Source organism: Sceloporus occidentalis, unplaced genomic scaffold, assembly GCF_023333645.1.
Source record: "Sceloporus occidentalis isolate IW3139 unplaced genomic scaffold, rSceOcc1.0.p SCAF_3, whole genome shotgun sequence".
Classification (NCBI taxonomy): domain Eukaryota; kingdom Metazoa; phylum Chordata; class Lepidosauria; order Squamata; family Phrynosomatidae; genus Sceloporus; species Sceloporus occidentalis.
In genome coordinates, this window is record NW_028316983.1 from 59,294,319 (window position 1) to 59,310,933 (window position 16,615).

Consider the following 16,615-nt stretch of genomic DNA (forward strand, 5'->3'; position numbering starts at 1 on the left):
GGGTGTTATCGCACATGAAATTGCTGCTGCGCTGCTAGCTGACCACCACCCGCCCCCAAGCCAGCTGTTTTTGAAGGACAGAAAGCTTCCCTACTGCCAAAATTGGCAGGATAAGCATGGCTCAGGGACGGGTGGTGGTTGGCCAGCAGCACAGCAGCAATTTTGTGTGTGATAACACTTGTTTTCCCCCGTTGCAGCCTGATCCTGTCCCATGCCAAGGATTGGGCAAAAATGTGTGTGTGATAATATCCTTAGTTGAACAATGACAGGGTGTCGCACTAAAACTGATGGTTGCAGGCTAGTTTAAGAAGCACAGGAACAGATAGTTTGCCACTCTCTACTCCTAGATAGAGGAGCTCAGTGATCTGACTCCCTATATCTAATGGTAGGGCTGCCCTTGATTTTCCTAATAGTCTGGAAAACCTATTTAGTGAAACTCACTGCTTTTAGAACTACTATAAAATATATTAAGAATGGTTCTATATCCTCCTTAATAAAGGGTAGAATAATCCCCCAAGCAGATTTCTACACTGAGAAACAGTACAGTCCTATTGCTTTCAGTCTTCATTATAGTTTTAGTGATTATATGCCTCAGCTAAAAAGAAGGCCAATAAAATCTGTATTCCAAGTATGAACATAAGAGATTCCCCTCTCCCACCCCAACCAGAAATGCTATTAAGTGAAAAAAGCAAGATTGACCTACTTAGAGGTTTTTAAAAAGCTTCTCCAGCGTGCCTAAGAGGGTTCTTGGTTTGACTCACTGAGCTACGCAGATTGAGTGAATGGTGTACATGTGAGATAGTGAGTGCGCACAAACACACAACCAAACTGCCCTTTGCCAGGAAACAAGGTCAAGGGGGTTATTACCTCAAAAGTGTTTCCCTTTGTCCAAATTGCAAGATTTATTATCTCCTTCTCACCAATCAAAACTGAGCAGAAACACAAGCCAGTCACGAAAAGTTTTGCTATAAAAGCCCGCTGGACCTGGCTTTTTGTTTCATACAAGAAAATACAGATCAAGAGGGAAGATTTCCATACCATAACCAGCAGTATAATGCAGCTGTACTGGACCTTTGCAGTGGTTACTTGCTGCTTCTTGTCCTTTTCTAGTGATGCCTTCCAAAGGTAAGACCGTCTCTTTTTAGTTAAGACTCAGTATAGGGATGGGGAATGTGTGGGAATGTGTTGTTGTTGGACTGCAGTTCCCATTGCCCCTAGCCAGAAGGGTGAACCATGAAGGAAGTTCCCATCTTTTCTATCCAGGCTCTAGGAAGCAATGGCCAGGATCAGGGTTACATAACACTGGAGTTGCATCGCATAAAACTATGCATGTAGTTAGACAAGAGATGCACTATGTAGTTTTTGTGCTGAATGGCAATATCATGTAACTAAATGAAGACACCAAACATACAGCAAAATATACAAAGGGAACAGATGAACAAATTTACTTCCACAACCTTGAACTGAATGCAAACATTGCCACAATACTTGAACTTTTCAGTAGAAGAACTAACACCAACAGGATTCCACTGTGTCTTTTAATGTTCATGCAAAGCATGAATGTTTATAATAAGCAAATCAGAGCTTCTGAAGGGACAGGTAAGAAGGAGGTAAATGTATCTACATTTGCTTTTTTCTAAGTTCAGTTTTGCATGTAAATGGTAGCAGGTGCAACTGACATGCAGCCCATGTAGGAGAGATGAGTCTTGGACACTGTGCAGGGAGATTTTGGACTGAAATATGAAACATGTACTTCTTTTCCATTAGGTTCTGAGTTAAACATCTCTGCTGCATATGGGGACAGAATTCAGTTCCAGCAACATAGGATACTGAAAAATTAGTAACTGCAATTTTCCAGCTTTGCTGTCTAATCTGAACTAGATCTAAATAATTATCAGCAAGGATGCTTTTTTGGAGAAAGACCAGAAACACAGGAATGTTAATGAATTAAATATCTCCCAGACCATCTGCTGTTAGATAAGACTGGGATGGCAGAATATAGGATCCCACCTAGGTAAAAGCCACAGCAGGGAACCTGCCACCTAGGAGAGAAATACCTCTGAACTGGGCATGTTCATGAAGACTTTTACCCTCAAGGCAGTGATGATAGTTTAGTGTCCTTGAAACTGAACAACATTTGGAGGCCTGTACAATTTCCATTTTCCTAAACGTGCTTCCCATGATTAAGGAACATAGGCATGTAGGCTTTGTCTTCCCTTCATATGGATCTGACACACTGCCAGCTGCCCCACAAAGCAGGTAAAAAAAGTCAGTACAGTATCAAGGACCCAAAGAGTATTTGTTAAACAACTGGTGCACCTACACTGTAGAAATAATGCAGTTTGATACCACTTTAACTTCCATGGAATTTGTAGTTTTATGAGAAACCAGCAGTCTTTGGAAGAAAAGTGTAAATACCTTGTAAAATGACATCTCTCAGGATTCCATTGGGTGCAGCTATAGCACTTAAAGTGCTGTTGAACTGCATTATTTCCACAGTATAGATGCAGCCCAAGTATACATGGAGCTGAGCATAAAAAGATGGAGACTGAGGAAAAACACTAGGAGCCAAAGTGAGGCAGTGACACTCAGGGAGCATATAAATGAGATAAAGGATGCCTATTTGCATTTTTTTTAAATCGTGAGATTTTATTTTCTTTAAATTTGGAAAAATAATGTAGGAATCATCCAGCATGTAAAGATGCCATGTTGCTATGGCTGTCATGCCAATACAAGAAAACATAGAAGAGCCACAGAATTCACCTGTCTTGTTTCAACAATTTCTCTTTGCCTTTTAAATCAAATAATCTAAATTTATAGATCTCAAAAAGACTTAAACTTCTTGCTAGATCATTGCAAGTATTTGCTGCCATCTAATGCAATCAAGTGGCATATACCAAGCTAAGGCATTTTAATAAGTGTATCAGCTGATTGCAAAAAGGCTGGTTTAAGCTTGTAGCGATGCCAAGAAATGGCTCTAAATTGTATTTCCCATCAATCTTGCTTTATCAGGGTCTCTTCTTACTGCAGTATTCAGCTCTAAGTGAATCCAGATTTTACTTATATCATTGGTTCCCAAGCTTTGATTCTCCAGGTGTCTTGGACTGAGAGATGTTCAACTCTCAGAAGCCCTAGCCAGCTTTGACAAGAGTTAGCCAAAACATCTGGGGATCCAAAATTTGGGAACCACTGGTCTAGACTTTAAAGTAAGCTATTAAAAATATTCAACATTATCCCCAGGATCTTGAATAACTCTTTTTAAGTTCAAATTAGAATCTGAAGCATATCTACTGTTCTGCTCACATGGGAACCATAATATGCCACTGGATGAGCATCTAACAACACTTTCTTCCATTGCACACAGAGTCCACGTACCAAGAATAAAAAATACAGCTTAGCATCATTTCTTTTGAAAAGGGTGCCTTCTGCCATCTTGTTTCCAGTAGTTTTTAAATCTCATTTTAATTTTCCTTGATGGTCACTGGTGGTCACTAGTACTTAATTTCTAGCTATAAGTGGGCTAGTGTTGTCTGAGCAGTGGGGGCTGTTCCCAAACAGTGATTAAGATTCTCTCCCCATTTCAAACTGCAAACCATTAATATCAGTAGCAATCTGTCAGTGATATTTGTTGACCTCTGCAGATACATTGCAAATATAACTATCTTATGTTTTAAAATTCTCTTTTATGTTTATGCTATTCAGGATCCCACTCAAGAAAATGCAGTCCATTCGACAATCTCTGCAGAAGATGGGCATGAAAGTGGCAGACATGTTCCCTTCCTTGAAGCACAGTATATACTATCTAGATGGCAGTCTTCACAATGGAACAGCTCCTACCATCCTCACAAACTACTTGGATGTGAGTGTTTTATATGATCTGGTGCAAAACTGTCAGCATCATTATAGAAATAGTTATGGAATATAGAAATAGTTATAGTATAATTTAGTAGTGAGTCATCCCATAACTTCTCTTTTTGTTACAACATGTGTTTCAGATGCAGTATTATGGTGAAATCAGCATTGGCACACCAGCTCAGATTTTCAAAGTAGTCTTTGACACAGGGTCAGCCAATCTTTGGGTGCCATCGCAACAGTGTTCTCCACTGTACAGTGCGTGTGGTAAGTTTGGATAAATATGACTTACTCATGGAAATGCATTGGCAGCACAATAGGGAGATGTCTAGATTCATTCATTTCATGTTGAAGAACTTCGAATCCTTCCTAATATACCATGGGTGTTAATTCTGCTCTTCTTTCCAATGTCAGGATGAACAAATTAGAAATCAACAGGAATAAAACAGCCACACTAACATGACTGCTGCCATAGTAACTTGGCAGGGAGGAGTACATAGTGAACATACTTTTACACAGGCTGCCACATAGGACTCTGTACACAGGGATGGCAATATGCATATTAGCACTTTGTTCCACATGCATTACAGACTTTGGGATGCCTCCATCCATGAAAATGACTTTTGTTATTTATAATGTTAAATAGTTATTTAAAACATGGCACAAGCATGGCAACAATTAATCACAGATCACCAACACCTCCTCCCTCACCTTCAGCAGTAATCCTACATATATATCCATGATAGTGATTAATTCTATTCCACTCACATTTACAAACATATAGAGACAGACAAAACAAGAACATAAAAGACAAAGCAGGAAGGAACAGAAAGGGAGAGGAAGAGACAAAGAAGGCATACTGTGACTTTCATAAATCTTCACATATACTGTGACTGCCATAAATCCTCACATATCTTGGTTAACCATCCAACAACCTCCAAAAAAGTGGAGCACAAGTTTAGATTTATTTTTCCCCTTCTTTTTCTTTTCTGCTTTCCTCTTGGGAAACATTATTTTTCTTTCCATAGTGATGTCTAAAAAATCCTCTGTCCAGGGAACAGATCTGTCTAGATCTGTTGGACAAATGTTTTGCTGCCATAGCCACCCATAAAATGCAGATTCTATGTGATTCTGTTGAAAGACATAACTATGCTGGCATAGATGGTGGCATAAGCAGTGATGGTGGGACAGTAGCAGGGGTCAAATGGCTGTAGGTGACAACTTGCTCTGCCTCGAGTTGCTACTGCTGTGCATTGCTCCAAAAATTTTCTTATGCCAGTGTAATGGACTGGTGTAAGTCATTGATGGGATTCCAACCCCTTTGTCTATTTCAAAGACCCTTTCTAGCAGCATATCCTCCTAATATCCTGTGAATAAAATACATACAGTAAAGTCCAGTGCTGTGTTTAGTAGAATAGTGATACATTTCATTGTCTCCTGCCTAAGGGGATAATGTCAGGATAGGGCCATAATATGTGGACATTTTGGAACATGTTTAGTATTTGTTATGCTCCAGTTAGTTTTTCTTGTGTCCAGTGCATGCACAAGATGCTATATTCAGTTGGTTAAATCTGTCCCATGCTCATTAAGTACACAACATGATCTTTTGCTGGATTTAATGAAATTACAACTCTAAGGTGGAATTTGTATTTACAAGAATGTAGTTTTAGTGAAAGGTATCAAGTGTCCTCTTTAGTTCATCTATTTATTTGATTCACAGTTCACCTAACCTAGACCCTAGCTCAGTTCTATCACAGGAATATAGAAACCTTTGTGCTGTGATAATGACTCTACTGTGTCTGTGAATATAAGGCCAGATACAGACTGGCACTTTATGCCGGCCTGTGGGCGGAGTTAGGATGCAATGTCCGCACACTGTGTGCCCTAACCCCGCCCCCAGGGCACCATTTTGGCACCACTGGTCCACATGGCATGCGCCATGATGACACCCCTCCAGTGCTGCATCCACATTGAAGGGGCATCATAAAGTCGTGCTGCCGCAGCTATGGCACCGCTTGGAGACTGCAAAAAGGAGCCACTTTTTGCAGCTCTTTTTTGCACTCTCTGGAGGCTGGATCAGGGCCATGGCATGAGGTTGCCACGGCCCCAATCTAGCCAGTAATGGGGCGGTTGCAGACTGCCTTTTAGTATCCAAGTAGTCTCTGACGCTACTAGAACATGCAGATGCAGGCAGTGCTTAAATTATATAGATACTACCAGAAGACAGTCTGGAGAAGCTTAAATTCTGACTAAAGATCATCGAATAATATGAAACCTAGCATTGACATGTGTGGAATTTAGACAATTATCATCTCTTTGCAGGCTGCAGTCCTAGTGAAAGTATAATGAAAGTATCTATCTATCTACTTCATTTTTATGCTGCCTTTCTCTCAGAAAGGAACCCAAAGTGGCTCACAAATAAAAATATTTTAAAAGACTTCACAATAAAAGTTTTAACATCAATAAAAACAAGTATAAAATCGCATGCATTAAAAACTACAATACACACCCATATAGTTCCAATAGTAAACAGTCATATACTAAAATAAGAGCTGAAATACAAAGTTTCTTAAATTTATCATGTAAGATTTGGTATTAATGTTTCTGTAGAAAATAATGTAATTTCAAGAAATTAATATAATGAAATCCACAATGTTTAGCACTTTGGCTTTGGGGAATTTCATACTTGGATACATTATTTCTTAGTCAGATACCTTTTTTAAAAAAACTAATATATTTTATTTATTTAGCTGTATCCGTTTTAACTTTTGTAAACTGCCTTGATTTCAGTTTCGGGAAAAAGGTAGCATATAAATAAATATTAGTAAGAGGAAAAGAAATAATACTAAATATTAATTTAAAATGGATCTGTCATTCAAATTAGGGGGGGGGAGTTGTTTAATCATTTGCATTTTGCTCAGTTAAAAATTAGCAGGCATAATACACACACATATCCCAATTCCAGGGGCATGTTTGGAAAATAAGGGGTTCTCTGTGATTTATTTCTGACACTCTCTGCTGATTACCCTCAGAATAAATATAACAGAGCAGCCAGAGTGATGGAATGTCTTATCAGTAATCAAGGAAGAACATTCACAGTGGAACTTCTGTATGAGTGGGCCTACCTCTCTCTCCACAGAGAGAAGGCCAGTACCCAGTGGCTCCTAGTATATCCTCATGGCGCATAGGATTGTACATAGGATTGTACATAGGGTGAAATAAATGGTCAGAATGAAGTCACTTCCGTTCCCTTTGGAGGCATGGCGTTTAGACAACATACGCCTCCAAAGTGACCGAAAGCTATGCTGAAGCTGTGCTCTGGTCCTTAAGACTGGGGCAAAAAGGAGCCAGGATAAATTGACTCCTGGTGGTACTGGTCGGCCCATGTGTGCATAGCCAACCTTGGGAGCAGGCCATGCAGTCAGCAGGGTTCTGACTAGCTTCCAGAGTGCCTCTTTCATCTCAATTTGCTCCAGCCCCTTGGCTGCAATTTTCTTAGGGAGAATAGATCACATTGACTCAATAGGATTTACTTCTGAGTAAAGATGCTTAGGATTATACTGTAATTACAGCAGTCTTTTATTGTGGAATGTAAGATGTCAACAGTGAGGAGCAATTAATGTCATTTGCTGTTATGTTAATATTATTTCTTCTCTTTTTAGTTTCACACAGCCGCTATGACTCTTCCAAATCAAGTACATATAAGCCAAATGGGACAGAAATTGCAATACAATATGGCCAAGGATACGTTAAGGGTTTCCTTAGCCAAGATGTTGTCAGAGTAAGTGCTACAAGGAGAACAAAATCATGCCTTCCTTTGACTCAGGTTCTTTTATGCTTCAGAAGGAAAGGGTTTTCTTTCTACCTGATTAGCACATGGCTACTTACAACCCTCAGTTCTTTCATGCAGGGTAGCAGGGTAAGGGCTATAGGCTTTGAACTCAACTAGAGGGAATCTTAATAATGCAGTTTCTCTTGTGTCACTACACCTGCTAAATATTTTTTCTTTATTTAATTTTTTTAAAAAATATTTTTGTTGGATTATTTTCAAGATCCTAAACAAGTAGCTGTGTCAGTCTCTTGCAGCATAAAAAGGAGGAAGGAAATGTATGGGGGAAAAGAAATGGGGCATCACCCTTAAGACTAACTGGTTTTTATTTTTGCATGAGCAATAGGGAATATAAACCCACTTCTTTGGATGCAATACCAAGTGCATTCACTATTACACATATAATAAAGGGATCATTACTATAAGACAGAGCAAAAACACAAAATGACATAATGCCCTTTGTGGTCACCTACAATCCCCAGCTGAGACCATTCAAACACATCATCTATGAGCTACAATCAGTTCTGGAGCATAACACAGTCCTCTCACAAGCTCTGAAGGGCAGCCCATATTGGCATACAGACAGCCTTTAGATCTTACATAACTACTAACAACACGATCTATAACATGGATGATAATACAATGACAAGACCCTGCCAAAACCTGAATGCCATCTCTTGTCTCCACATTGACTCTGGAATATATTGGGAGCAATATTACAGGGGCCAATAACATCACTCACAATGAGGTCCATTTATTTGCTCTTCCTCCAATATGATATAAGCCATTCTACGCCATCCATGCTTATCTATGTTTTACAATGGGCAAATAGGACAGTCTCTAATGGACACAAATCTGACATTAAAAATCACAGTACTCCAAAACTAGTTGTAGAATATTTTAACCTTCCTGGACACACAGTAAAAGATCTACAGATCACAGTCCTTGAACAAAGACATTACAAAGGAAGACTAGAAAGAGAGACTGCTGAATAGAATTATATTCACAAATTCCAGTCCATTAGTAGAGGTGTGAACAAGAACTGTGGCTTCATAGAACACTACATATACATATAAGAGTCCACTCTACTGCACATATAACAAAAGGAATATTCTCAAAGAGAGCTTTGAAACATAGGAAACTAACTTTTGGTAAATAAGCAAATTTATCGGTTTTACACATCAAGATTAATTGACCACTGTAAAGATTGAAAGGTCTGTATCACCTTTTGAAAAATTAGGGCAAAGTTCATATTTGAATCTTTCTGGATCCTATAACATTCTATCCCATTCCCATGACTGTATAGATGTGCTTTATGCCTGACGCCTTAATACCACTCATTACTTCATCCAAAGAAGTGAGTTTATATCCAAGAAAGTTCCTGTGAAAATAAAAACCAATCTGTCTTGAAAGTGCTGCCACGTTTTCCCCTTCCTTCCTCATTTTTATAAGTTTCCAGTTCAGTTAGAACAGGGAGGAAAAAATAAAAATTGGGGAAGTAGGGGTATTACATAGGATATAAATGTGTACTAAGCATATACATTAATATAAGCTTATCATCTTTCCAAAAAGTCATATTTTTTGTGTTGTTTTCTCTAGGTTGCTGATATTCCTATTATCCAAGTGTTTGCAGAAGCTATAGCACTACCTAACAAACCTTTCATCTATGCCAGATTTGATGGGATACTTGGTATGGGGTATCCCAGCCAAGCCATTGATGGTGTTATCCCAGTATTTGATAAGATTATATCCGAAAAGGTCTTGACTGCAAAAGTTTTCTCTGTCTACTATAGTAGGTGAGTGTTTTTCAGGAACATAAAACCCAAAGAAAACTGAGGGGAGTACATAACAGACTACACTCAAATAGTGTTTACAGTGGATGCAATGACAGAGACTGATATACTTGTGAGATTTCCATCTGGAGATGTTTCCACCTTACTGCTCACCCTAATGCTTTTATGAAAGCCTCAAGATTTGATCCAGGGCTTAGTCACAGAAATTTTTTGAATTGCCAATGCTCACTCCCAGGAAATATATGCCCAGAGTGTATTTTCCTCAGCAATGAGTCATCACAAGAAAGACAACTGAGATTCAAGTTACAATGGCAGCGTGGAGACTCCAATGCTGAAACTGAAATTTAATTTCTAACTTTAAATTTCTTGACTTACCAATGGCTTCCTTGTCACCAGGGCTCACTACAATGTTGACCCAGAATACATTTTCTATGCCTGAGCTTAGTAAGGGAATAAGCAAAGAAGAAATGAATGTTTACAATAACAATCGGTTTCAGTATGCTGATCACCATATTAAAGAAGGAATATTATGCTCAAGAGAGATAGGCTACCTTAAGGCTATCTATCCATATGAAATTTGAACCAGGACCTCAGCTCAAGAGACATAGTAAATTTCTTGGTCATCACCACTATAGACAAGGGCTCTACTTGTATCTTTCAAGGTTTGGAGGCAAAGGAAATTTCAGCTAGAAGAAAAGCAAAACTCTTCTTGAGTACCCTTACCATATCACTCTTGAACCCTGAGTCTGACAGTAAATTTTCCTGCCTCCACTGGATGTATCAGTTACTTTAGTAGTAGATCAGTGCCAAAGATTGGGAAAGTTACCTTTTTGGATGACAACTTCCAGGATCTCCATGATAGTTGGGGAACACTGGGAGTTGTGATCCAAAAAGGGACCCTTTTCAAGTTCTGCCCTGTCTTGAATAGTAAATATGAAACCAGCTTTGGAAGCTTGGTTGGCAGAGCAGTATATGCCAGTCTCTTTATTCACCACAAACCCCCACTCCACTCACTGTTTACAGCAAGAATGTCCTCTGTGTATAACTATTTTACAAGTTTCCATGTCAAAAATCTGACAGAACCTACAGTATAAGAGAACCATTGTAGTATAGTGGTTAGTGTCTAACCAATATTTAGGAAATCTGGGTTCTAGTCCACACTGAGCCATAAAATTATGTGGTCTCAGTATCTTCTTCAGCCTCACCTACCTCACAAGGAAGTTCGAGGTGTGATGAAAGTGGACAGTTGTGGTTCCTATCTAGAGTTGATTAGGGGAGATATAGGGTATAAATGTGATGAGTAAATATTATCTGTCCTCCTAAAGGTTTGTTTTGCCCACATTTTAAGGTAGAAGAGTAGGCAGGTCATAGAGATTGACTCTGTGATCTTGTTTTATTTTAGAAACTCTGAGATGAACACAGGTGGAGAGCTGATCCTGGGAGGCAGCGACCCATCTTACTACACTGGGGACTTCCACTATGTCAGCATTACCCAGGAAGGTTATTGGCATATTGATCTTAAAGGGTAAGTGGCATGCAGTTTAAAATCAGAAGGCGGGAAGGCAAACTGACCATCATGCCGCAGTAGCTAACACTGAATCACAATGTCCCCAGCTATATGTATCAGAGAAGATTGGGCGTGGGCTGGTTAAAATGATTTGTCTGAAATCTCAAAAACTTTTTTTGCTTTCTCTACAGGGTGTCTGTGGGGAGTGAAATGCTGTTCTGTCATGAAGGTTGCGTAGCAGCAGTAGATACTGGGTCCTCCTTTATTACCGGCCCAGCTAGTGCAGTGTCCATTTTGATGAAAACCATTGGTGCAACTTTGCTTGAAGACACAGATGTAAGCAAATTGAATATTTCACCCCACAGCTTATCCTCTCCTGTAATTGTGTGCAAGGAGATAACTGTCTCTAAAAAGTCATAGAAAAAATTTAGTGGGATACTTTTTTTTTAATTTTTTAAAATTATTATTAAAACATCAATACAGTCTTAGACATACAGTACATAACTATTTTAAACATCAAACACTATTCTAATATTTCACATATTAAAACAACTAAAATATGACAAAACATAAAACATAAAATTACTTCCTCTCCCTTACTTTGAATATTTCAAATATTCCATTTCATTTTCTGACTTTCTGATTATCATTTAATCTTCATACTAAACAATACTGATCCTTAATTTTTTTATCTTATAATTCCCTTTTACTGTCCCACACTGTGAATCTTCTGTTAGTACAATAAACAATTATCATCTATTAGTTAGACTTCTTATAGTTTCCTCTATTTTATTCTACCAGACCTATTGTCCCATTTTCCCTCATCTTTGAGAGAGAAGAGGTATCCAACTAATATTGACCATTCTTTCTCATATTTACTTATGGGTTCATCTTTCAGCAAATAAGTCAATTTGTCTGATTCCATTATGTCATATAATTTTAGTAGCTAATCATCTATAATGGATTATTCTTTACCTTTCCATTTTTTGCAATAACAATTCTTGCTGCTATTATCATATAAAAATGATTTCCCCATACTTTCTTTCTAATTCTTCATTAATCATCCCCAAAAGATATGAGGCTGGACCCATTTTCATTTTAATGTCTATTTTTTCCTATTTCTATGTATATTTATTTCCAATACTTTTTAGCTTTTTTACACATGTGTAAAAAAATCAGTGGGATTCAAAGTCTGGTTGTTTTCCTGTGCATGCAAGTACCATCTTTGTGTCCTGAAATCCATAAAACTGTGGTTGTAATCAGATCTGAAAGCCTTGCTTTTCCCAGTATGTAATTTGCTCATTTATTCAAGAAGTGAAGGGTGTGGGCAGATTTTACCATTAGTTTGCTTACAGAATGAAATCTGGCCCAGAGTTATATACTCCCATTGGGAATGAATGAACTAGGCTTTCACCTCTTATTTGAAGTAATTTAGCTTGTAGTCTGAGGCACAAATCTAAAAGTTTTCTCTTTCCAGTAATCCCTTTTTTTCTTTTTCTTTTTTCCTTTTTCTCCCCCTCCCTTTTTTTTTGCCTCATGCAGTATGTTGTTGAATGTAAGAAAATTCATTTGCTGCCTGATATTTCCTTCCATCTTGGAGACAGATCCTACACACTCAGCGGCCATGCCTACGTCCTCCAGGTAAGGTGTTAGACAGTGATTTGCAATACAATTTGATATGAAGAAGCTAGAAATAAATAGTAGTTGGAATTGACATATTTATTTTTGCATGAACGCCAATGGAGAGCATGCTACTTCTTGCATGTTACTCTTTCTAGTAATTTGTGAATTACATATATGCCCTAAAAGTGACAGCCTAAATGCTGACTGGGGCCAGTTATAGGGAGCATACAACTCCCTTTTTGGAATAGCTTCACTGGCTACTGGTTTGTTCCTGGGAACAAATCAAAGTGCTGGGTATGACCTATACAGCTTAGGTCCAGATTATTTGGAAGGCTATCTCCCCCTATGAACCTTCAGAGCTCTAAACTCATCAGGGAAAGGCTTTATCTCAGTCCCGCCACTATCACAAGCTTACATGGTGATGACATGAAAGAGTGGCAGCTCTCATCCAGGCAGTTATGGTGGCTTACCACTACTATAAATGATGATAATTATCTTGAAGTAAAAGCCTTTCCATAGAGGGCTGCATCCGCACTGCAAAAATAATCCAGTTTGACACCACTTTAACTGCCATGGCTGAATGTTCTAGAATTTAGTAGTTTGTTGGGGTACCAGAGCTCTTTGACAGAGAAGACTAAATAGCTGACAAAACTACAATTCCTAGTATTCAATTGCACTGTACCATGGCAGTTAAAGTGGTGTCAAATTGGATTATTTCTGCAGTGCGAATGCAGCCACAGAAGGGGAATAAAAGCAGGGAAGACTCTCAAATACCCAGCCTTATAATTTGCAGCCTTTAAAAAAAAAATGAAAAAGCATGCATACATTTCAGACCCATGTGCCCTAATGCTGACCCTGTTTAGACAATAAACTGCGTATATGCCTATGAAAGACAGAGACATCTAAGGAAATTCAGGTGGGGATTTTTGAGATCTGGCAACTAGAGGAAAGCTCAGGCAGCCAGGAAGTAGGGCAACAGCTTACACACTGCGTTACTAGGCATTACCCAGTATGCTGAGATGTCTCACTTTCCTGCTTGATTGGATCATTCTTTCTACAGCATTCTGACTATGGGAAAGAGCTCTGTGCTGTGGCGTTCTCAGCTTTTGACATTCCACCTCCTTTGGGCCCTCTCTGGATTCTGGGCGCTACTTTTATTGGGCAGTACTACACTGAATTTGACCGGCAGAACAACCGGATTGGCTTCGCCACATCCCTTTGACATCAAGACCATACTATTTTGGAAGTTGCTAACTTTTAAGAGAGACTACTTAAACTGTGAAAAAGAAAGGCTTAATAATATATTATTTTCAAAAGCACGAATACTTGCACCAGTATTGTCTGCAAAAAGCTTCAAATTACTGTTTTACAACCAAAAGCTGTAACATACTGAATCATATAACCCTTGGATTGTACTTTCCTCCTTCCTTGCTGTCCACTAAAGTCAGCTAAGTGAGTGTTGTATTTTCACTCTTAAAATCAGGATGACTGTGATTTTTCCATTTTCTATTGTAGTCTGTAAAGCAGTGTACAGCTGGCCATCCATATCCACGAATTCAATCTACAGCTTGACAATAATAATAATAATAATAATAATATTCCAAAAATACAATTTTGCCATTGTATGTAAGGACACCATTTTAATATACCATTGTATTGCAATTTCAGCGTCCGTTGATTTTGGTATCCATTGGGGTGGGTGTCCTGGAATCAAAACCCAGTAGATACCAAGGGCCCATTGTATTCTGTGTTAACTTGCCCTTGGTACTCAAAAGAAAGGGTTAGAATGTGGGTACATACTGTGGTTGTTTCCCTTATGTCTGTAGTTAGTGACGTAAGTGCAAAAAGCCAAACTGTGAGAGGTTTCACTTGACAGTTCACCTAGGATTAGACTAGATAATGGACTGAAAGCCAAAGAAAGTAAGTAGAGGGGGAGCTTAAAAAAAACCACAACTTTATCCTTTAGGCACTTAAATGGTTTTGAAACAAGTTTCCTTTCTCCTAACCATATGGGTTTCTCCTAGAGTTAGATACTTCTGACAATAAAGATTTATCTTCCTATTCCTCAGTTTTCCAGGATCCCTTGAATGTGACACACAATAGGATAACAGTACAATGGGCCCTTCCCTTACGCAGGGGATCCGTTCCAGATCCCCCCCCCCCATAAGGGGAATACCACATATGCTCGAGTCCTATTTAAAACAATGAGCTTTGTGTATGCAGTACAGCATAGTGCGTGCACCATGCACAGATGTGCCATTTCTTCTTCTGGTGAGTGGCTTCAGCGTAAACTGAAAGCTGTGTATGGCGCATTCACATATGATGTGGGTGCGCTGTACTCCCCAAACTAAAGAGATATGATGCAAAGTCCTTGCATGATGTCCTTGTTCTGATGTGATTATCTATTTTATTTTGCATTGATACTGTATGCCTTCAAGTGATTCCAAAGAGTAAACAGAACTAGAAAATCATATGTTTGTTCATTCATTGCATTTATAAATTGCCTTCAGAGTGCACGTAGGATTTCCTGCTGATTTAATACATAGATCAAAATCTGCTTAGATTTGGCAGGTAGCTATATCATATGCATTCAAGCACAGTTTATAAAAATTACTTTTTGCGATTACTCATGCAAAACATCCCAGGCCAGCATGGCCACTGAAAGATTCTGGAAGATGCAGCCAAGAAAATTAACATTCAAGGCCATAACCTGATTCAAAATCAAGATAAACTGTAAATGCTACCATCTGATTAGCAGTGGGATGCCAGTTTAGGATTAAATCAAGATCCTTCTTGAGGTCAGACACAAATTATCATGGATTATAATGGTCATGAAGTGCACAGCTTCTTCTTTTACTTTCCTTGTAAACTTGTGAAGTAAACTAACAATGCAAAGGATGATTCACAATGAATATGTATTTTTCATTTTTTTTTCATTGACAGAGGGGCTGAAAATGGGGAGGGTGGCCTCACATTCGGCATATCTATAGAATTAGATACAAACTGGGATTATTTCTTTTCATATTATGATATCTTCCTATAGGAAGATAATCTCACTGTAGGAAAATACAAGTTTATTGTAATGCATGAAGAGTGTGTGGCACAGTCATTTTTTATACTGCAGTACAAGAATGGACAAGCAACATATGATTTCTTTTCTGTAGAAAAATAGTACTGCATCAAATAAAACAGTTTTAGCGGCTGGTGAGAAACTGCATGTGATACTGAGTCATGTGCTCATCAGCCTCCAGTCAACCCCCAAGATTTATCTGCTTCATTTTAATAATGCAGTTGTATATTACGAAGAGAATAGTGGGAACAGTGGCATACTTGCCCAGGATGTCACCCGGTGCAGGGAGGTGGGGCTTTTCGGGAGTGAGGCTTCTGGGTGGGACTTTCAGGGGGACTTCCAGGGGATGGGATCATGTGTAAACAGCCGTACGGGCCACAGAAATAGCCACCCACTGCCCACCTGGTCAGGAAATTTCCGCACAGCCAAGAGAAGCAGCCGCACAGCTGGGGAAGCATCACATGGGGCGGGAAAGCAGCCATGCGGCTGGGGAAACAGCCGCCCTCTGCCTGCCCAGGCTGGAGATCTCTCCCCCAAGGACAGGAGAGCCCTCCAAGGCCCGTGGAAGGGAAACAGCCAGCTGGCCAGCCTGGAAACCTCCTGAGGCCCAGAGCAGCACCGACGTCACCCTAAGGAGAGTCTGTGGGGAGTGGGGGGTTGACCAGGTGTCACCCCCTCTTCTGGGGTGTCAACCCGTGCACTCTGCACCCTCTGCACTCCCTCAGGGATGCTATTTAGTGGGAGACAATATAAAATACAACACTTTATTGAAGAGGAGGAATGATACAACTTGGCAACATTTTAGGTACTACAAGTGGGAAAGAAAGGTGGCAAGTACAAACTATTCTTTTTTTGAAATAAATCACCTAAAGTTCAAAGTCCCTTGAGAAACCAATCAATCCCTTGTAAAATAAATTGCAAAAGGAAAAATGCAATAGAAA

At 39.2% G+C, this 16,615-nt stretch overlaps 1 protein-coding gene across 1 annotated transcript; it reads left to right on the forward strand.

Moving 5' to 3' along the window:
* Window positions 1-839: 839 nt before the first annotated feature.
* Window positions 840-14,927, forward strand: LOC149315997 (renin-like). Its single transcript, XM_089518581.1, has 9 exons — window positions 840-1,125; window positions 3,703-3,859; window positions 3,996-4,119; window positions 7,515-7,633; window positions 9,281-9,477; window positions 10,877-10,999; window positions 11,173-11,317; window positions 12,524-12,622; window positions 13,665-14,927. Exons 1-9 carry the CDS (start codon window positions 1,055-1,057, stop codon window positions 13,824-13,826), a joined length of 1,197 nt encoding a protein of 398 aa, XP_089374707.1. The 5' UTR covers window positions 840-1,054; the 3' UTR covers window positions 13,827-14,927.
* Window positions 14,928-16,615: the final 1,688 nt, after the last annotated feature.

Bases quoted from the DNA above. Each gene is read 5' to 3' on its own strand.
- LOC149315997 (XM_089518581.1), top strand. From the start codon at position 1,055: ATGCAGCTGTACTGGACCTTTGCAGTGGTTACTTGCTGCTTCTTGTCC. The intron at 4,120-7,514 runs GTAAGTTTGGAT...TTCTCTTTTTAG, and splicing joins TCCACTGTACAGTGCGTGTG to TTTCACACAGCCGCTATGAC. The intron at 9,478-10,876 runs GTGAGTGTTTTT...GTTTTATTTTAG, and splicing joins TTCTCTGTCTACTATAGTAG to AAACTCTGAGATGAACACAG.